Source organism: Perca fluviatilis, chromosome 12 (assembly GCF_010015445.1).
Source record: "Perca fluviatilis chromosome 12, GENO_Pfluv_1.0, whole genome shotgun sequence".
NCBI lineage: Eukaryota > Metazoa > Chordata > Actinopteri > Perciformes > Percidae > Perca > Perca fluviatilis.
In genome coordinates this window covers 23513176-23536462 of record NC_053123.1, presented here as the reverse complement: position 1 = coordinate 23536462, position 23287 = coordinate 23513176, and the positions used below count along the sequence as shown (strand labels likewise).

The window sequence follows — 23287 nt, the reverse complement described above, 5'->3', positions numbered from 1 at the left end:
CCATATATTCTCACTGGTGTGGAAGAGGGAGGCTCTGTCTTCCTGGTTCACGCTCTCCTGAGTATAGACTCCGGAACAATGCTTAGTTTAAATGGGAATTCACTCAAACCAACAGACAATTGTGTTACTGTATGTGTTGCTGATACTAAAACCTTTCAGGTAATTGTAGATCTGATGGAAAAATAAAAAGTTGCTTTGATTTTGTCATATTCAGTGCATGAAATTAACCAGCAGGAATTCCTAATATGCTGAATTTTCCACATTACTCATCGGTTGTATGGGTAATGAGAATCTACAGTTTGGAAGGGTCCATGAAATCTCCAGATGCAGAGTATCTCTGTGGAAAACTTACCATTAACATGGAAAGAAAAGGACTCCATCACTGCTTGGCAAAGCAGTTACTGCTTCTACCTGCATATTGAAGACTTGCCTTTTACGCCATTATATTAACAGTAGTAATACATATGCACATTTTCACATATATACTCCAGGCAGTATGACATGGTAATCCGGAACACTTACCAGATATTGCCACACATTTCTTTTTTTTTTGTCCCATTTTCAACAATTTTAGGCAATGTTTGTCTGCATCTGGAATCACTGATGCTCATTTGAATGACATTAAGGCTGACATTTGGAGTCATGGAGACATGATGAGAAACACTTCTGAACAGCTGTCCAGATTTTGACAGGCCCCGGGGCAAAAAATAATTATAAACATGTACTGAGATTTTCATTATCAGTGGGGAGAAAACGGCTCCTGTGTATAAACAGCTATACAGAGAGAACATGTTTGTGTGTGTGTGTGTGTGTACAAAATCTACAGATACAATGGTGCACGTGCATGTGTATATATCTTACTCTACCTGTACAGATGAGGCCGTCATGTTTGTCACACTCTCGGTCGTCACACTCGCAGTACTCTCCGGACACCCACCAGTCTTGGGATGAGCACATGCATTTGCCACAGTGACAGGAACCTGCAACACACACACACACACACACACACACACACACACACACACACACACACACACACACACACACACACACACACACACACACACACACACACACACACACACACACACACACACACACACAGTTCATTAACATCTCATTTTCCTTACCCACTAATATTTTTTTTCGACACCATCCCCTTACTGCTTGTGTTTTTTAATACATGCTGTGTGTATTCTTTCCTGTAAATTCTTTATTTTACACAGAAGATTAATAGTGTGGATATGAGATGTCCCCTGGGGAAACAGTTACTAATATACTTTTGCAACCAGGAAACCAATCCACCCACTCTTTAAAACTTCCTCTCTTTCCCATCAGCGTTTATTCCTCTCTCTCAAGGGCAGTAGCAGGATAATAAAGTATTAAGGAATGGTATAGGGAAACAAATCTACTGCTGTCTTACATTTCTTCTCTCCAAAACTCACAACAAGAGGTCCAACAACGATGTATTCAATCAACATACACCAGGTTACAGGAACCCACTATAAGAGGTGGAGGCAGAGAGAGAGGCAGGCAGAGTGAGAGCAGGAGAAAAGTGAAACTAATGTGAGAGAGGTGAGACAAGGGAAGGAGCTGAGGAATTTTTTTTTGTCTGAATGTAGTGGAGCATGGAGAATGAACATGCTCATCTTCATTTTCACACCCTGCTCGGCTCGGTAGAGCTGGACCCACTGCAGTCCATCTACTGTATTTCTGTGGATTTAACGCTACACAACAGGGAAGAAATCATTTTGTGTGATTTCATTTGCCACTTAATGTATAGGTTACAGTTGTCATACAGTAGGGCTGCGACTTGTTTTTGAATAACTGATTAATCAGTTAGTCTATAACATGTCAGAAAAAAGTTGAAAATGCCCCCAAGGTGATGCCTTCAGATTGTTTGGATACATTAACAGTCCCAAACCAAAGAATATTCAATTAACAATCATATGAAACACAAAAAAGCACAAAATCGACCCATTTGTTTGGCCTTTCTGCATGATACAATTCATTAATATGGACATTTCTGTTGATTTGTTCTCTGCCAATCAATTAATAATAGTTTCAGCCTGACAGGAGGCTACCTGCCTATTGGATTACATTAATATAATGAATTATTAACCTGTGACAGAGCAGCAAGGTTGTGGGTTCAGAGTGAAAATTTCATGTTAATCTTGTAAGATCTGTTTTAAAGCATTGCTATTGGTTTAATTACTTGGTACTATTTGATTATAAAAAAAAAAGTACAGTATGACTGCATATCAAAGCCAGTCAGTGTAAGATACGGCCTAATAGTGATGGTGATTGAGTTGCTTCGTAAATTTGTGAATTTGAGATTGGGGCCAAGACAAATATGCAGCATCTTATAAATCGAAACTTAACAGATGACATTGAGTATAGATTGTTTTGTCAAATGCTTCTTGTACATGAATGGTCCACTGTTTCTGTTGTGGAGATCAAAAAAGTTGAAATATTTACATTTAAATGTGGGTAAGATTTTAAATCTATTGTGTACTTAGCACAGAAAACAAGGAGTGTATGTGCAAGTAAAGGATCTGAATACTTCATCCACCACTGCCAAAAAGTGACTTATGGAAACTTTTACTTAGTATTTACTTAGCAGTATTGAAAAACATCTTGCTCACCTTTTCCACTGCACATGACACCATCAGAAGTCTCACAAAGCTCTTTGCTCTGAACGTCACTCATGTCACAAGACCTGGGGAACTGGCACAGCTTCCCAAACCAGCCCTCCTCGCAGATACAGCGTCCACATGAACAGTAACCGTGACCTGGCGGTGGAGGGCAGAAGGGCCTTTATTTAAAGGAGACAGAATATGGAGCGTGGCCATGAGAAAATAGCACCATAGAAGAAAAAATAAATAGATAAAGCATTCAGATGTAGACCGAAAAGTCAAGAGAAATGCCACTGGAGAGCAAAAAGAAGGCAATAAAGCATATAAACACGGAAAGTTGATGGAGCAGACATTGAACCTTGACAGTAATAGGCAGTACAAGGAGACAGAGCCCGAGGAAGACGAGAGAGACGCAGCAGGCTCGTTGTATTTCCCCTGGGGACATGAAAGGAACTGTCATCACTGGTCTTGTCCTGTCCTTAATAAATCTCCAGCACTTTAGAGAGAGAGAGATGAAAAACGAAGAAAGGCAATGGCAGAAAAAACATGCACAAACACAAGAAACCAGGGACGTTTAATTGGTTGGAAAAAGGCAGTTGGGTGCTGGGATGCCTTAATATACAAAAACATCACTGTGGTTTTAACAAGCACACATACACACTCATTCACTTATCCTCCTTCATCTTTAAGGACCCTTGGATCACTTGCAATATGCTTACTTCAATACAAATCATATCATGTAGAGGCAGTTGCATCATTGATTAATTCCTTTAAGTGTGTGTGTGTGTGTGTGTGTGTGTGTGTGTGTGTGTGTGCACCTGTATGTGTGTTTGCATGCTTTAGATGTTTTGTGTAATGCCCTGTTTGAGTGGTATTGATATCTCAATAGGATATCAGGGTCTCATTGAGAGGTTTGGTAGAAGGTTGAGAGGACATATGCTAATTGTGCCTGAGAAGACTCTCAGAAACCTGTGTGCGCATGCATGCATGCATGCGTGTGTGTGTGCGTGTGTGTGTGTGTGCTGTTGGGGTTGTTGGGAGGTTATAGCTTCTGTCTCAGTTGGAGTGGAGTGGCAGCTATGACAGGCCATGCATGGCTGCCTCAATCAGCCAGCCTGGGAGAGCAGGTAATTGCTTTGGAGAAACGACAACTTAGCCCTCATTCAATTAGTCTGCACCTGCCTTTCACAGAGCATGGATTGTGCTGTAGCGTTCAGAGATGGACTGTGAAGGGGAGGGGGTGGTGGTATTTAACCCAGCAAAGATCTGTGCTGTATGCAGAGAGTGTCTGTCAGAGGTTAAGAGTTCATTGCCACAGAGAAAGGATGAAACTGAGTAATGTGAGGAGGAGAAGAAAGTGGTAAGAGAGAAAGGGGGTGGGGAGGGAAGGGGGGTGTATGCTCGCCTCTATGCACACCCTGTTGCTGCACTGCAAAGATTTTTACCATATCAGATCATATCTCTTCATATCAGAGTCCAAAATATTGTATTTTAAACAAAGGGAAAATGTTACGAAATGTTGTTTCGAAAAAGGAGTGTCTTGAAACATAAAAGGACAAGGGTGATACCTGCACTTAGAATAAAGAAATTAAAACTTTATTTACGAAATACATTAAACACTTTTATCAAAATAAAACTTGAAGGACTTAATTATGTACAGTCATTTTAAATGCTCTGAGAAATGCAGCTTTCTTCTGTCTGAAACAAGGTTTAAAGCCTAGCCCTAAGCATGCCACAATACATTGTGCACTGTCAATTACTTGATGAAGCATTCAGGCAATTCTCCTCAACTTAATGTTGGGAGATATAATGTGACCATACTGTAGTTACTAGACATTGCCTGGTCAATGCAAAGACATGGGAGCTAATTAATGTCAATAAGGGTAGCCATGCATAAACTCCACTGTTACTTCTCATTTGCAGTCTGGATGTGTTAATCTCAGTGTGTTACAAGGAAATGGAAGTTAAATGTTGCGTCAGTCTGTGCTGATATGTATCATACTATACATTTGGATACCATGAAAATTTGATTTTTTTGTTTTGTGATACTAAAACTGGAAAAAGGACTATGTTAATGAGAAGCACTTCAAACATAACATTACTTTTGTGCTCTGGGAGACTGGATGGTTTCATTTAGGGAGGAGGAGCAGGGTCCCAGCCACTGAATTAGTTTTCAGATAGATTTGATGGCTTTTCAGATGGCTTACATAAGCCAAATATCCAACAGCACCCTAATAGAGCTGTACCAGCTACCGGTCACATTTTACCTCTTACCGAAGCACATAAATAGAGAAAAGCCATCATCAATGTTATTCCTCGCATCTGTGTTTTTTTTGTTTTGTTGCTATGACATAATTCAGGTCTTGGAGAAAGCAGAGCAGATAATTGATACCCATTAATCGTCTTAACTAAACAGTAATGCCACACTCATGTCCCACAGTATGGGGGTTGACACAATAATTATGTCTGTAAAATTACAATATTTCAGAAGCTCTGATACTGTAAATCAGACTTGACACTTAATAATATAGAAGTGCCTAAACGACCACACAGATATTAAACCCCACATGAACCATAATCTGTTGTTCAATGTAATTGAACCTAAATTGAATGGATATTATGCCATATTATCAATGAACAGGGACCAGCTCTGCAGTCATCCAACTGTCTATAGAGTTGTCTAATGACGTGAATGCTCACAATTCAGGAAGCGTCAGCATCTCTACCGTTTATCCCATATCACATGCGCACTAAATGTGAACACAGAGGCCTGAAGAATGAGCACTTAGATCTCAATTGCAGTGTGTAAAGTGGACATTTTGGCTGCTCTCACCTCTTGTTCGTTGTGTTTGGAGCAAAGTGTGGACTGAGTTGACTGCTGGTTGACAAGCTGGTTAACACGGAAGGACTGAAATATATGAACAGAGCCTGTGTAATTTCTCACTTCTCTCCTCTGTTGTCTGTAGTGAGGCCAAACATTCAATGGGCACTGACAGCACGTTCCCTGGATTAGGAGGTTTCTTACAGCCCCCTCACCATAAAGCTACTTTCTGTTTGATCCTTTCTCCTCACTACCTGGTTTAGAGTGCCTCAAAACACCCAATAACTTCCACAGGCCTCTGAGTATGTATACAGACTTAATTGTCAGCCTGACAGCATGTCTGTGTGTATGTGTATATGTATTTGGTGCGTTGGTGTTTGGTGCTCAGACAGGCTCTTCCCAGATATCTCATGAAGAATTGTCTCTGGACAGCCCAGCAGACAATGAGCCCCAGTAATCCATTCACATAAATAAATACATCACATAAAAAAACAAAAAACACCTACACAGGTGTTAGCTGGGTGAAAGGATTAGACCGATTGCATGTCAATTTAAGAATTTACACAAAAAGTGTGAGCCTTAAATTTCTTGGAGTGAAGCAAACAAAATATTGAACACTGAACACAGTTTGGCAAAGTGACTTCTTTGATACACCTGTGAGGGAAACGCTCCTCATTGTTGTTGAAAAATCTGTCTGCACTCTGTTTGTTTACTCTTTGGAAAGCTGTGCATGTGTCATGTTGTATAAATTTTTTCAGCACTTTAAGTGTAATGGAGACAGAAAAGCAGACTTCAGAAGTATGTACAGTATGTACAGTGTCTACTGTCTACTATGCTCAAATTGAACAATGGAAGAGAAAAAAAATATTAACACAAAAAAGGCAATCAAATAAGTAATATTTCCAACAAAAGCCCTTACAACGAGAATTATGTTTGGCAGTTTTTTTCAGACAGTTTTCCCCTCAGACTGTTGGTTTGCTGTAGTCTTCTACTAAATAACAGAAAAACATTGGAGAAAAGTTGTATTCTTGTACATCTTTTCTCCAATGTGCAACAATCCTTGATTGCACTGTCATCTGACATCCTGTCTAGTTGTCTCTGCCTGACAGCATCAGCAGCTGCAAAGGGAAATATAAATTCCAATTGAGCCTATAATCTTTCAGTGCAATCTATCCATTACAGTGGTTGTGCCTAAATGGCTCAAACTAAGAGCACAAACTTCTTAAAGACCTCAAACAGAAGCTTCAAAGGCTTGGAGCAATGTATCTCAAACTCAGCTTAAGGGTTTAGATGGTTGTGCCTGTGGATGTCAAAGAGAGCAGATGAAATCACACTGTATTGATCTTCAAATTCAGCGTCTGCTCCTGGCATAATTTTAATGTAGGTGAGTGTGTGTCCACATGCCATACAAAATGTGGGTGGTTTTTAGGGGTGTAAGAAAAAATCGATACACTTGAGTATCGCGATATTTTATTTTGCAATACTGTATTGATTTTCAAAAATGCAATATCCATTTTTTTTTTTTTTTTAGTTTTTTTTTAGTTTTTTAGTGCAAAAATATTCATGTAAGACAGTGGTTCACATTTATGTTGTGTTTAAACCCCTACCGCTAGATGGCTATGCTGAGACACACCACCAGTGTCCTTGCCTAACAGTGCCTAGCAGGGCCTGACTTTTTGCTAGAAGCTAACAATGTTTTGGCCTACTTTAGCATATAAAAATGTGCTCACTAAGAACCTGTGAACCACAATCCCAAACTGGCAGTTTGATTTTCTGTGTACTGAATTGTTTAGTAAGAAACGTCTTTGACTTTCATGTCTTTTCTTAAATATTAGTCTTTCTAAAATTATAAATCCCAATATATCGCCTTACGCACAGTATCAAAATATATTGCAATATATTGAATCGTGACCCATGTATCGTGATAAGTATCGTATCGCCAGATTCTTGCCAATACACAGCCCTAGTGGTTTTCTCTGCAATAATTAGAGTGTAAGTGAGTAATAGTGCATCAGCAGATGTATATCTAATGTTTTTGTTCTTAAATGGAGTAGTGAAGTGGGGGGACTGGCGGGTTACGGAAGTATTTTTTCATTGTAGATGGGCAAATGTTCCTCAACATAGGAAACCTCTCTGTAGAGGGAGGCGATCAGAGGCAGAAGTCAGAGCGATAGCAAAATCTTTATTGCCATTGAAATCAGGAATAAAATATAACACCATAGTGGTTCAAATTGAAAATAGACTCTGAGTCCAAACCTTTTAAACTGTGCAAGTTTCCACAAAGCATAATCTTTAGCTTCCATTAGCATTAGCGGGTAAGCGAATTACGGATTCCATGTTTCTCACTGAAATACGCCTTGGGATTGCTCTTCTTAATTGTTTAGAACAGCTGTGTACATAGACTTGTATTACTAAAATTACAAAATGTTCATACCCTTAACAAAAACCTCCATTCCACATAGGATTCTGCAAACTATCTTAACTGCTTTAACTTGTTGTAAATTGCTCGTTTCAACCTGATGAAAGTCACCTGTTTGTGAGTAGGTGTGGGCCCCTGAGATTTATGAACATTATGGAGTTCTGCTGTCGTCAATCAGCAGACATAGACATGGCAAATGTAGCAGTGTCAGTAGTCTTATTGAGGCCCCTGATAACAATTAAATATTAATAAAGCTGCCAACAACATGTCATCCGAGCAGCGCTGTACTGTCACAGAAATAAGTTAGATGCTAAAAAACTTCTTGCTAAAGCAAAGCAGTCCTTGACTTAGATGGGAGGGGGTCAAGGGAGCATGACAGTGAAGGAAATACACAAGAGAATAGCATACAGTACTGTAGGTGATGTTACACTGTGGGATGAATGTTCCCCTGACAGCCACCTGAATAAAGACCCTGAGGCAGCTGTTGGGAGTGTGAGAATATCCAGTGCCAATAACATCATAACTGTAACGTCTAAAAGAAAGAAAGAAAAAAGCTTTGTTGGATTATCTTAATTTTAATTGATATTTGTAAAATATTTAAACGCCATAGTCATTCAGATAAAGTTGTCCATCTGTAGAGAAATATCTGTAATGACTCGTACGACAGGTCTCGGGATGTACAAATTAAATTAGCAAATGCTGTTAAATACCTTGTATGTGCCATGAACCAATATGTTCGTCCACGTGGTTCTTGCGTGAGGCCCATAGTTTATGCTGAAAACAAACAGCACGGAACACTATATGCCTTAAAGTATGCCTCCCACTTCTCTACTCTACACAGCTTGAACAGTAATGTTGGAAGGTAGACTTGCCATCTGTTTATTGCCATGTTCTGTCAATTCCCTCTGTTGCTCACACAACTTGAACAGCCCTTAATGGACACAAAGATTAGATAAATGTGTGTGTGTGTTCAAGTATGTGTGTGTGTGTGCTCTCACCTCCACAGACCTCTCCGCTGAGGTCCTCGCACTGACGGTCGTCACACTCACAGTTTTTGCCATGAATACGACTGTCCCCAGGTGGGTAGCAAGTACACAGTCCGCACTGGCACTGACCTACAAAAACAGACACATAGATAGAATCTTTCTTTCCCTGAAATGTGTCATATCATGCTGAGTTCTTTTTAATCCAACCTGTAACTGAGGGGGGTGATTTGCATGCATACAGTTCAGTCGCTGACTGATTTTCAATAAGACTTAATCTGCCTGACAACATTCCCTCCAGTCACACGGGGAAAACTCATATGTAAATCCCTCACTCTAATAAACACTCACATAGGCTACACACCCACACCTTCAAGATGTTACTATCCCACTTCAATCAGCGAGTTGCCAGTGAAGAAGGCCACAGGGGGACTTGCTGAGTGAGCATGCTTTGCTAATGGTGAATCTCATTAGAAAAGCATCTTCTAGTCTGAACTACCATTGGAGGTGTGCAAGCATACCTGCTCATTGATCATTTTACTAGGCTGCTCAGACGTATGGTAATTATGGGCGTAGTGTAGGTCACAAAGATGCCTGTGCATGCCTTCTAAAGTGGTAGTCACTTTTTTGTCAATGCTCATGCCTTGTATGACAGATTTTTGTTATACATGCAAACTTTTTGCTGAAAATAATTTACGTACAGTGACAACTATTTTTTTTCTTTGATAATGTTACTATAATAATACATAAGCAACAATGTTACTAAGCAGTGAAATGTAATCAACGTTAACCTAAGAATGCAGACAATTGCACAAAGGGAATTTCCTAGCTCAGTGAAGACAGATGGTTAAAACACAGCATACTGAGTGCCTCTCTTTCTTTTTTCTCCTGTTTGTATTGAGCTGGGTATATCCTTTTTGCACAATCATTATTCACTCTGAGTGTTTCTGTGTGCAACCCTGCCGGGTACTTTGTGTTTACTGCCACTAAATAACACCTAAAACATTTCCATAATGTGTATGCGCCTATCTTTATCTTTTGGTGACTCATTGAGTGGAATTAGGGGCAATAAATAGTGCCAAACGAAAATGAATTTGCAAGACAGCCACTCGACTGACAGCGTCATCTAATGTGTTGTCCATGTCACATCACTGTCACTTTTTATGACCACACAAACACACACACACACACACACACACTAGCAACCTCTCTTCCTGCTTCACATATAACATACCACCATCTGCTCTGGGGACGTTACCCTAGCAACCACTGATGTCATAACACCACTGCCTTATCGATTATCTCTGTGCACGTCAAACCGTCTACACCAGTGTGTGTGTGTGTGTGTGTGTGTGTGTGTGTGTGTTTATGTTTATGTTTAATTTGTCATCCTGTCTAAGGTGAGCAACACCTTAATGACAAAGTCACATCAGTAGACACAAGCCTAAGACATTTTGGCTCTGTTTTCATAAAACAGGGCACACATGTATGTGAAAAACACAGGGTAGGTAAGGGTGTGGCAAACTCATTCTTGCCATTTTAGTGAGCAGTAGTGCCAGTTCAGTCATGTTGTAGTGCAGCACACACTGGAAAGGGGCTAGGGCAGGATTAATACTTTGTTAAATAGATGAATATTTAATCCGCAAGTGGTAGGGTAGGCTTGGATAATGGTCAATCAAGTCAGCTCCCCTCATTCTTTTTAAAAGCAGCCGGGCAGTTTCTTAATGGGACAGGAGGAGAGTCCAAGCAAGCTTCTCGCCAGAGAAAACTGCTTTTCCAAGAGACATATAGTCCCAATGCAATCAAGCCCCTCCCAAAACATGAATGTAGAGCATTCCATAAGGATGTCTCCTATACTCCTTCCGATCTGCAATGTATAAACCTGAAGTCTCTGTAGAAGAGCTTGGAGTCTATGCTCAAAAGTTGTGTACTCCACATTTTACAACCAGGTGCCACGTCTGAGGTTTTAATTTAAGTCTCCCCCCTTTTAAATCATGCACGATTTCACAGGACTTCAAATCAAAGACTGCAGATAGAACATGGCTAGGGACTTTAACTTAAAGGGAAAGCCACCATACACTCTGCAATGCAGATCATCCATTATTGTAATTTGTTACAGAGACACACTGAAATGTGAAAAAGGGAAAGCTGCATCAATAAAAGATTTACGTAATTTTGTAGATGTCTCTGTGTGTGACTCTCCTAACTAGTGTCTGAGTGTCTCATATTTCCCATTTTCAGGACTGAACACACTGAAAATGCATGCCCATTCCCATGCAAAAATGAGAATCAACACTGTGCTGCACTGGCTAATCTGCATAACAGAACCACAGCTGTGAAACCAACACAAAGGAAAAAGTGCAAAAATGCTCTAGTATTGCCCCTATGTCTACACTTATACCATCTTTGTGGCCAGACACAAACAATCCAGCCAGCAATGACATGTGGGGCCCAGATGGGTTAAGTACGGGTTCCATGGTTACTGTGTGGGTGTCACAGGGCGGAAGTGGACGTTTTTATTTGGGCATGCTTTTATTGGATTGCTGTGTTTTTATTGTTTACTGTGGTTTTTATCTTTTTAATTGCATGCTTTTATTCTGAAATGTGTGTGGTTTTTAATGTTGACTTCCGCCACCGGCAACTCACTAATGAGGCTAATGACTCGCACCTGGGAGTGAGAAGGGGTTGATTGGCCCTTAGATAAAAAGGACAGAGCAGGAACAGAGGAAAGGAGAGAGGCACGTGGGAGAAAGAGTCCTTGGTGAACATGAGGAAGGCCTGAGAGACATCCAGGAAGACGTGGAGATACGACAGAACACCTGGAACGAGTGGCGAAGCAGGTGGGAGATCAGATAAAGACACAAAGGGAAACCACCTTAGAGCGGCCTGAAGCTACAGTGAAGTAATCCAAACACTGAACGCTAGCGGAGAAAGTGGGAGAGTGTGGAGCTCTCCCTTCCGCGTAAGTCCCGTTTTTTCGAGACCGGTGTTAGGTGGGGATAAAAGTGATGAAGTTTAACAGTTGCTGAGGACGTGTTACTGGCCGGAGTGTTTTCTGTTGCAGGTTATATCCGAGGAGGGCCGCATAAGGAGAGGAAACTGGTTGCCAGCGGAACCCTGTGGACTTTGTAAAGTCAAGACTCCCATTCTGTTTGGAATGTTTTAGTTGGTTTTTAATTAGTTGGTTTTAGTTTTTTAATTCCTTTTTTTTTTTTTTGTACATTTTATTGTTTTATTCTTAAAATAAATTGGTTTCTTAAACTTCTTGTTTTACTCATTGTTTTAAAATACACTGTTTTTACTGCTCTCCCCTGGAACGAAGAACCTGTTTTTAGCCTTTTACTTGTTGTAGTTTTAAAGAGGTCCTAGGCCTCAACAAAACCTAGGTGGCGTTGTCGGCCCTTTTATCCCCATATTTATATTTTATCATTTTTATATATATTGGATATTTTAAGCTTAAAATGTTTGCCTTAAAAAAAAAACCGTTTATTACATGGGCATGGGCTTTGGCTGGGTGAAATCAGCGGGTCCCATGTAGGTTTTGTAGTATGAGTCCCACATAGGAAGCCCATATGAGCTGATTACATGGGCCCCATGAGGGACAGTCATGGGCGAAGTGGCCATGGGTTTGAACTGGGAACACATATATGGGTCCTGCATGGCATTTTTATGGGCCAAGTGGCCATGGGTTTGATCTGGGAACACATATATGGGTCCTGCATGGCATTTTTATGGGCCAAGTGGCCATGGGTTTGATCTGGGAACGCATATATGGGTCCTGCATGGCATTTTTATGTGCCGAGTGGCCATGGGTTTGATCTGGGAACACATATATGGGTCTTGCATGACATTTATGTGCCGAGTGGGCATGGGTTTGATCTGGGAACACATATATGGGTCTTGCATGACATATTTATGGGCCAAGTGGCCATGGGTTTGAACTGGGAATGCATATATGGGTCCTGCGTAGACGTTTTATGGGCCGAGTGGGCATGGGTTTGATCAGGGAACACATATATGGGTGCTGCATGGCATTTTTATGGGCCAAGTGGCCATGGGTTTGAACTGGGAACACATATATGGGTCCTGCATGGCATTTTTATGTGCCGAGTGGGCATGGGTTTGAACTGGGAACACATATATGGGTCCTGCATGGCATTTTTATGGGCCAAGTGGCCATTTTAAACGCCCTTTAGGCAGGTGGGGCCCAAATGGGTCTGTCATGAATTACCCAGTTAGGACCCACATAAGACCCTTACAGAGCCCATTTAAAGCCCATCTGGGTAGCCATGGTTGGATCCCGGGTGCAAGCCCACTTTAGACCCATTTGGGCAGGTGGGTCCCAAATGGGTCTGACATGAAGTGCCCAATTAAGACCCATGCAGTACCCTTACAGGTCCCACTTTTAGTATGTCTGGGCTTTCACGACTTGCCCCAATGTGGATCCCGGGTGCAAGCCCATAATGGGGCCCACATTTGCCGCCCATGAAGCCCTCATCTGGGCCCCACATGTCATTGCTGGCTGGGAAGTACTGTGTAAAATCTAAATGCACTGACTGATATTCTACTTAAAACAAAAAGGGACTAAGATTGAATGTGGATTTTGGAAATGACTACTCCACAAGATTTTCAAATAACCTAAAACCATGGATTGGCAGTTTTAAAGCCGCTCTGGCAGCCTTATCATCTCCAAAGCTTGTCTTCTCTTTTGACTTGATTTCATTTTCAGATCTGTGACAGCTGCAATGTGTCCACCATCACACAAAATATAATAAATCAAGTCAAATGACTGCCCCCTCTGTGCCTTTCTCATCCTGTGGTGTGAATGAAAAGCATCCATTAGCACACAAAGTGAAGCACCTATCAAGGTGTATTGTCTGTATTAGAATGTATTAAATGTATTATAGTTGTTTAAAACACATCCAGTAAAGTGCACAATATAAGTAGGCTGCAGTAATCAATCCATTTCAATGCATAGGCAAGCAATACTCGCACCATCCATAGCTACAGAGAAAGAGGGTCTGATTTTCCAAGGGAAATGCCACCATTAACACAGATATATTGCTGCTCACTATCTCTGTTGAAAATTGTTGTGTTATCCCTTTGCCAAATACATATAAAACAAAACATTTTTGAATATGTATACATCATAAACCCTCTCTTTTTCTCTTCCTGTAAAATGTTACAATATGTTTTATGATTCATCCTGGATCTGGGAGCATCTATCCAATTAAATGTGTGACTTCCATCACACTGTATAAAACTTCTCTCTTAACCATTAGCTCCAGGGTGGTAGTAGCTAGCAGAACAATATTATAGTGGTGTGTGTTTGAAAAGCGTAGTTGCAGTCCAGTTGATTAATTTCTCCCTTTACTCATTCTAATCTAACAACACAGGTGAGGAATGTGTTGGCTATAGTTTCGTATTCACAAAGCGCTTTTGATCCCTTTCGAAATGATTGCCCAAAACTATATATTCTGTTTTACTGTGACACACGTCACACTGTGCCTTTAACAATCTCACACACATAATTAATGTCTACCACAGGCCAGGCTACACTTCAAAAAAGCAGGGAAAGGAATCCCAAGAATCAGCAGAAAGATGTTGAAAGCAGGTGTTTCCTTGAGGAAATACCGCAGTAAAGAATGTGCCTCCACCTCTCAGGAAGAAAAGCTCTGAAGCTGCTGTTTCAAATTTCAAGGTTTTTCCACTCAAGCTGCCATCTCTACCAGCCGCATTCATCCATGCCTAAGTGATTTTCTACGTCTGTCTACTTCAGTTTCTCTCTTCCCTCTTCCCCCTCTCTCTCTCTCTCTTTCTCTCTCTCTCTCTCTCTCTCACTCTCCCACCCTGCTTCCTGTCTCACTTAATTGTGCTCTTCACACTTTCACTCTATTTCCCTCTTCTTTCCCAGCATACATATTTATCGAAGCCTTGCAATGAACAATTGTTTGCTTCTGACCATTGTGATCGTCCAAACACTATACCAAATGGGCATCATATGAAAAAGAAAGTTACGTAAATGGACCACACACATGCCACCCTAAACACAAAGGTATGCATGCACACACACCTTCCTCCTTATCACAGCCCATCTAAACACAGACGGTAAACAGCACATTCAGACATGTATTACTAATAACAGAGGAGGAGCAGGATAGGAAGACTGTGAATTTATGACATACCGACAATGCTTTTAACATCTAATAGATGTAAATTGTTGGCCTCAGCAGACATTATACATTCTAATTCCCAGTTGTATATAAGATAAGATGAGATAAGATAAGCCTTTATTGTCTCCTATACGAAAATTTGGTCATGGGCAGTTGAGAGAACAAAAATGCTGATATATTTGACAATACTGAAAATTCTAATCTAACTCTATTCCTTTGAGTGTGTGCATAGGAAAATATGTATTCAACACTGTGCAGTGTAGTGTAAATGTCTACTTTAAACTGTCACTGAATAGATTGGGATGGCTAAAACAAAATTCAATTTTTAAAAAGAATTGAAGGATCCTATTAACTGTTCTATTGCACAGGGTAATTTAAAGTTCCATTTTGTTGCAGCAATTGGAGATAATTTAAAGGTGCCGCTAGAGGAATTAAAGCTAATTAACTCTTCCAGCACAAGTTAATCTTTACTGTTTCATTATGCGAGAGGGGCCACCATGTCTGCTCAACGCTGTTGTTGTGGAATTGGTTCGAGGCTGTCAAAACCAAAGTCTGTTATGGAACAGACACAATATGTAATGAATAGTTGATGTATTTAAATGCACCAAATTGGTTCTATTTGCAGAGTGCACTTAGCCAAGATTGAGACTTTATATTGTAGTTAAAGTAGGCTATGTGAGCTTCGTTTATCATACTGTTATTGTCCCATTGTTGGCAGCGGCAGTTTTAGTGGGGGGGCAAGGGTGGCCAGTGTCCCCTTAATATTAAGCCACGACCCCCCTCTGGCCCCCCCTTACTGTGGCATATATTTTAATACATTTTTAACTCCCAACCCCAAAGAGTGGATATTGTTCATGTGCAGTGGTACATTAAATGTAGGTTAACACTGAATGAATATTCTTGTGTTTATGTTATATGTGTATCATTAGTCTTTTTTAGAACCAAACCTATGGTTGGTGGTATGTAACACTTAATATATTTGGTACCCCTAAAATCGCATGTGGCCCCAGTCTGGCACCTCTATTTGAAATGGTCTAGAACTGCCACTGATTATTGGCTCATGGTAATGTTAATGTAGTTGTCTCCATAGTAGCAACCCTGTCCTATTTGTTTCAGGTGCCTGCGCTAATCCGAATCTTTCCATGCATGGGTGTGAGGAATGTCCATGTTCACTATAATAACATACAGTAACAAACACATATACCCTCTTTTCATTTGGATCACAGCAGCGACTGTGGATTCCCCACTGACTTCCCCCACAGTCAAAAGAAACAGGAAATCAATGCTTCACATTAATCCCTGATAACTCTGCAGAGCCCTGGGACCAAGCAGGTTGTGCTCCTTGTCGCCCACCGCCAACTACATTATGAAGTTGAATCACCGTGAGACCAACCGAATACAACAGGCTTTACTGTAACTTTCCTTTTTGTCCTCTTATTCTGAAGTACAGGTACACCGATTTCCCAGAATATATGTTTCGAGCATATTGAACAATGCCCCAAACAGCACTGTAATGCTGATTGATTAAGGTTGCTGCATCGGTGTAAAATACAGGTAGAAGAGATGCATTAGAAGACTTATAAGTGTGCACTGCATTGCTACTAGACAATTTATCTTACTAACAAATGGCCATAGCGTACATCTGAACAATGGATTTTGTCAGTCAGTCTAAGAACTTCAGTAACATGACCATTGTGCATTGTTACCTCTGGACGTAGGCACAGCAGCTGTCTGGCAAAGCTATACCATAATTTGGGCTTTTTCTTTTTGTTGTCTGGCAATTCTATGGATGAATTGACTTTTAACTAATTATTTGTCTTTACTCAAATTTCATTAATGTGAACCCTTCCTACAGCTGATTGGATGAAAACTTGCTAGACTGTGTCTTAAATGCCATATGTTTTGGCTTACTTGACTCCGAATGTGATTTCACCTCACCCTATTGAATGATGTTTACATTTAATAAAGTATACTGTAGACATGGCCAGAGGTGTTTTTATATCCACCACCTGTTAAGATTAAACAGCGCAGCTTTGCAAAAGGTGAGTGATTTGTTCTCCCCTTTTTGGCTGAGAAGCTTTGGGTTGTGTACATTTGAAGAAATGTAGTGTAATCGTATTACTGATTTGCGCATCAATTGATGTAGCAGTTGAGAAGTTAATGGTCTGACTGTTCTGACTGTTTTACTCCTGCACAAGAATTAAAGAACAGAAATAGTAAAAACAACGTTGCTGCAGTTTCACTAGTCTCACATTGCCAGACCTCCACAGCGCTGTGTCAGCCCTGCTTTGACATTTGTTTCTTAATCCACCATTATTAAATAGTTATAAGCAATTGCGGAGAATCACACAATGTAAAGGCCATTAAAAAAACATTTTTCTCAATCAGCTTCTTACTATGAGTGAATGTTCTATAAACACACACATTTATGCCAAAGTTAGAAAAGTTGCTTATTTTAATTATGAAATTTCTGCCGAGCTGTTTTGTCAGAGCTCACTGTTTTAAATGGGCAGGAGAAGATTGGGAGAAGGCAAAGTCACGTAATTCAACTGCACCAATCAGGATTCAGCACCATTATGCATACACAAGAGGCAGATACTGCATGAGTAACACACAAACAGCCTCTATTCCTTTTGAGCCCTAAAATATATACTTATGTTCTTAGTGTATCTATTTCCCCCGCTTTCACCTTACTATCATCAATCAATAGGCCCAAGGGTGCATGACAGGGACAACAAGGGAAGCACAACCTGGACTTTGGCTTTTGCTAGCACGAGTTTACAATGTTATCTGAGCCTAATAACAGTATTATGCCAACAATTGGAGGATCCAAGAAAACAAGTGCAGTGTAATGAATCTAGACATACCAACCCACGGCTTCTATTGAGAGAGACCTGTTCCAGCAATGGCTTCCAGGCATACAGTGCACCTTAATCTCACACTCGCACATAAACGTTTACATATATACATAGTAACATATGTATGAGCACTAGTGCACATATAACAGGACAAACACATACAAAGAACTAACACACATTTACAAGCAGTAATACAAACCGGCATATACATGCATGTATATGATATGTGCAACACAATAAATGCACAGTGGTTGCTTTTCTTTTTAGGGCTTGTTTAAATATGCTATCAGATTTGATTGCTAGTCGCCCTGGTGCCTTTACAGCCCTCTTAAGGATGGATTAAGAGATGTAATACACTGGAAATGGCCTATTTTACACCAAGAGGTGAGGACAGAGGCCTGCTGCAGTAACCATGGCAACAGGAGTGGATGGGAAGACCAGGTACCTCGTCCGAAGCAGGGCAAATTGGACGTTCCTCGACACTTCTTCAGACTGCTATCCAGAGACAGGGAGCAGGACAGAGGATGCTCACACTTCTTCCCAGCCCATTCCTCTTTGCAGTCACACCTGCCACAATTACACTGGCCATGACCTGCCAAGAGGAAAGAAGAAGAGGTGGAAATGCAAAGAGGTGAAACAAAGTGGCTTTGTACAGGAACATTTTAATAAGCGTACTGAGGGGAGAAAAACAGCACTGAGTGAAGTTGGTCACACTGGAGAGTTGGATTAGTTATGGAGCAGAAAAGGGGGCAAAAGGGGAGCTCGTGTTTGAGGGAGAGAGAGAAAGGGGAGCAAGGGAGGGAGTAGTAATGAACAAGGGGCAGGACACGCACAAGGTGATAAAATGAGGAGGAATTTAGTGTCCTTTGAACATTGGCTAAACACGCTCTGACTGTCTGGCCGTCTCTAAGCTGCTGGATGACCAGCAATGATTATACCTGATCTGGTCTGGTGGATAGAAAAAAAAAAAAAAAAAAAAAAAAAAAAAGAGAGAGAGAAACTGATGGAAAAAGAAAAAATGTAAAACATTAAGATGTGAATTGTGTCTGCATTCTCGCGAACTATATGCACCAAAGGACTGTTAACTGTGTATATGCTAAGATGCTAAAATACATTTTCTGGAACATAAGTTATTAGTAGGCACAGTGGTAGCATCCATCATGTTTTGTTCATTAATCCTTTAGAGAAACACCGAAAACGTTGGTGCCATCCCTCCCTACTTTATTATTAAGTCTTATGGAAAGTACATTTTTACGGCTTCAAACTTGCACCAGAGTATTAGAAGCAGATGGAAAGCTGTTGTCGTTATGCAAGGAACTGCCTGAACTATTCAAAGGTGCCGATCAATATATGGTACTGGCATAAACAATATTATAACGCAGCCACTTCTCCTATTTGGCAGGACTTTAACATTTTGGGAAATATGCCTATTTGCTTTTAAGCAGTTAAATGAGAAAATTGATATCCCTCCCACATATGCACGGTAGCTAAATATGTAACTGGAGCCAGCAGCCAGTTAGCTTAGCATAAAGACTGGAAACAGCTAGCCTGGCTCCATCCAAAGGTAAACAAAGCTCACCAACTAACAGATCTGCCATTTGTTTAATTCGTGCAAACCCTATTTGCTGTTTTATTGGGGATTATGTGCTGTACTATTTTTTGGCTACGAGCAGTTGCCAAGCCGAAGTTACTGGTCCCGGCAAAGAAATCAACAGTCCCGCCCACAGCCGGTTCCGGAAGTAAGAATACAATACAATTTCTCCATTGGCAATTGGAGTATAAGCCATAAAATCGTAACTGTCGTTGGTAGACTTAAAACCAGCTACGACATGACTAAGCGATTGCATATGCTCATATAGAGGCCAAAAGTTCATGGGGCACCAACCTTGTTTTTAGATAAATGTCTTTTATTCGCGATGTTTTAGATAAGTACTTCATTACCCACAATCGTGAAAAATCCCACAATCACACAGTGATGCCTCTGATTGGTGGAACTCAACTGTTTGGTTAACCCCTGCAAAAGTCCGGGAGAGTCTTTGCTGCTGTACTGTGTAGGCTACTGTAACGTCACTGTCTACTATACGATCTTTAATAAAAAGAAGAAAGAAAAACGTTTTTGCATGGTAGACTTATCAGTGCAATCATGATTTCCTTGGCTGCCATGATGGCTTTTTCCAAGGACGAGAACAATAGTGTCCAAAGGGGTGAAAACCACTTTAAATCGGGTCACGTTGAATGTAGTGTGTCCGAGGGTCAGCTTGTGGGTTTTGTAAGGGCCAGCATGAGGGAAAAGACCTACAAAGTTGTGGTGAGTTTGGCAGGGAGGTTGGTAACATTAATTAACATTATGAGTTCACTTTAGCTAGGCTACTGTAGCCTTCATACTGTATGAGTCATATCAATCATTACACGATTACTACTGAAATAACTGCTATTAACTGTACATTCACTATATAAAAATCACTTTGTTTGGAGGAAAAAGTGTGCGAGGCTTTCGTCGGATTGGAAGTTGTTCAAGAAGCTCTTTCGCGGTTGTCTTCGACTATATTATTCAGTGGGGCGCGGTGGTTTATGGGATGAGTAGTTATTTCGCTCGGAAATGAAAATATGTGAAAAATATATGACTTTTTTTTGGATTTTCTGTTCGTTTTTTCACTCGAAATGATATGTTGTATGCTTACGAGTCACGCTTTATATACAGATTTTTTCCAGACGTCAATGGGATAAATGAATGGGAAACTTACTTCCGGAACCTAAGGTCTCACGGAGGAGGGGCGGGACTGTTGAGGTCTATAGTCTGGCACATTTACCCCCGTACAACAGATTGTTGTAACAAATTGTAACTTTACACTTTTTGTAGCTAGATTTCGTTACCTTTTGAAAGAGCCAGGCTAGTTGTTTCCGTGTTTCAAGTCTTTATGCTAAGCTAAGCTAACCAGCTGCTGGCTCCAGGTATATATTTATCCAAAGTGGTATTGATCTTCTCAACTTTCGTCAAGAAAGCAAACAAGCGTATTTTCCCAAATCTTAAACCACTTCTCCAATCCAAAAACAGCATGCTGACCTGAGCAGAAGTCATCCGTGTATCGGTCGTAGGTTGCATGACAGTTCCTCTCATCACACTCGCAGGTGTCTCCATGGATATCTCCCCAGTCGCCCGAGGGATCTACGTCATAACAGTTACACTCCCCACACACACAGGTCCCTAACACCCACAGCAAACACAACCGCACATACATACATACTGTAAATTCACATTGTATTAATTCTCTCAGTTGTTTTTTTCATTTGTACAGTCCAAATAAATCAATAATGTCAAGTGAAAAAAAAAACAGTGCTAAATACAATCATTGTCCGTGACATGATTAACAGGGAACAAGTTTCTGGCACAGATGTGGGTGTGGGTGGGAGGATTTAGTTTTCTACTTTAGGCTGCAGCCAATGCAGGATAAATAAAGGTTCTCCTTCTGTCTCACTTTGTCTTCCTTTATCGATGTCTCTGTCTCTTTGTCTCTTTCTCATTTGTTTTACATCTTAGCCAGGGCATCAGCCGAGCAGCAGCCAGTGGAAATCCTATTTTCTCTTATCAGCAATGACAGAGCACGGGGAACCCCAGGGGAGCCAGGCCAGCTGGCAAGCCCGTGGTCTGTGGCTGGCGCGTGTCTGGCCCTTGGCCCTAGGGTCGGTCTCCCTCACCAGTCACCACCCTCATAACCCTGAAGTCCTGGATTTATAGAGCCATGCACTTTTATGTCTGCCCCAAATGTCACAGCTTAGCTTTACCAGAGCAGATTACAGCTCCTGTACTGGTTAATGTTCAAAAATGTTCTATACACACTCTATAACATCTATAAAATTAGGACTCTATTAGAGAATGGTTTCACATGTTTTCTAGAAACCTCCCTTTCCACACAAGAGGGGAATCATTCTGCTGTGTGACTCAAGGAACCATATTATCTTTGAGATATAAATTGTTTTGATTAAGAAATAATTTAAAGATGCATGTATTTAGCCTCCAGCATTATGCGGCTTGCCAGTTAGTGTATTATTAGCTTAACAGAGGAGGCTAGGTGAACCTAACAGACGGAGGTGGTTGTCAGTTTGTCGGAATGAAACAGAGTAATCTGTCAGCCAAATCATTCACTCATTCATGTCAGAGTGTGAGCAGAGTAGGAGATAAAGGTTACTGTTGAGCAAAGTGAGGGAGAGAAAAGGAAGATATTTCTCATTCTCATAGAAAAACACTTAACATCTCCACATCTATACAGGGTGATAAAATCAAATCAACCCTATTATGTAATCATCTTCCGTGATACATCTCCTATAATCACAGGGAATTCTCTTATCGAGAATTGTTCCTTTCATAATCAGTACCACACTGTCTGACATTTGACAACTGTGTTTCACTTGAATGGGGCCGAATGAGGAGATAATCTGCTTTAACATTTGTTTGCAGTGCATTTAGGAAAGTGGAGTTTTGGAAAGTTTACAGTTCATGTGTGTTACATTTTGGTGAGTGCATCAGTTTTTTATAATGTTAACATTAACATTTATGTGAAAATTCTTTCCCAAACATTATACACATGTTATTCTTTCTTTCATCAGTTTTAAATTATGTGGTGTGAATAAGGTTGCATCAAGTAGCATCCAGTATATATATGATACATTTTGTTTTTATTGTCAGTCAAATCTTTGAGATTTCCTGTACATACTGTAATGTTTGTTCTGCTTCTTTGTTCTGAGTAATAAAACTAAAGCTATAAAACCTACATCTTTTTCCACAGTCTAACAATATATCAAAAAGGAATCAATATAGAATTTCATTAATAATAGGTACTTTGGAAAGAATTGGACAACACAGTTAAGCTAATAGAGAAAGCAGAAAAATGTGTTTAGGTTATGATTAACTGAGATGGACTCTTTTTTTAATTGCAGTCATATTTCCTTTGCTCTTTTTTTCTGGCAACTCTTGGGATTGTAAAGCCTCTGACTGCCCTTTTCTATATTAAAGAGGAGTACAATGGGCTACTACACCATGAACACAGTCAATGGTTGTTCATGTTGTGTCAGCTGTGCACTTAGCCATGAATCATGGGGCTTTGTCCATGTAGCCTACCATTTAGCCCTAGCACTTAGCCAGCCCTCAGCCAGTCCACTGCAATTAATTTTAGTGAGCTTTACTGAAATCCCGCAGGATCACTTGAGCTCGGTTAGTGAAGCTATTTCTCTGACTGCCTGTCCGCCAAGCTCTGATGACTTTCAGTGGAATTTACATGAGTATTTCTTAAACCAGTCTACTTTTCTTCTTCTCTGTATTTCTCCTGTTTTTTTCTCCCTTAGTCACAGCGCTTCGTTCTCAGTTTCAAAGGTGTATGTCAAAAGTGACTCTTTTCATCT

General features: G+C 40.5%; 1 protein-coding gene across 1 annotated transcript in view; it reads right to left on the bottom strand.

Moving 5' to 3' along the window:
* The window catches only part of itgbl1 (integrin, beta-like 1), a 43724-nt gene that overhangs the window by 2202 nt on the left and 18235 nt on the right, over positions 1-23287 (bottom strand). Inside the window, exons 6-10 of the mRNA XM_039818106.1 lie at positions 20955-21095; positions 18336-18482; positions 8875-8991; positions 2646-2792; positions 867-980 (exon numbers count right to left, since the gene is read on the bottom strand). Coding sequence (XP_039674040.1) covers positions 867-980; positions 2646-2792; positions 8875-8991; positions 18336-18482; positions 20955-21095 — 666 coding nt within the window. The remainder of the gene's footprint in view (positions 1-866; positions 981-2645; positions 2793-8874; positions 8992-18335; positions 18483-20954; positions 21096-23287) is intronic.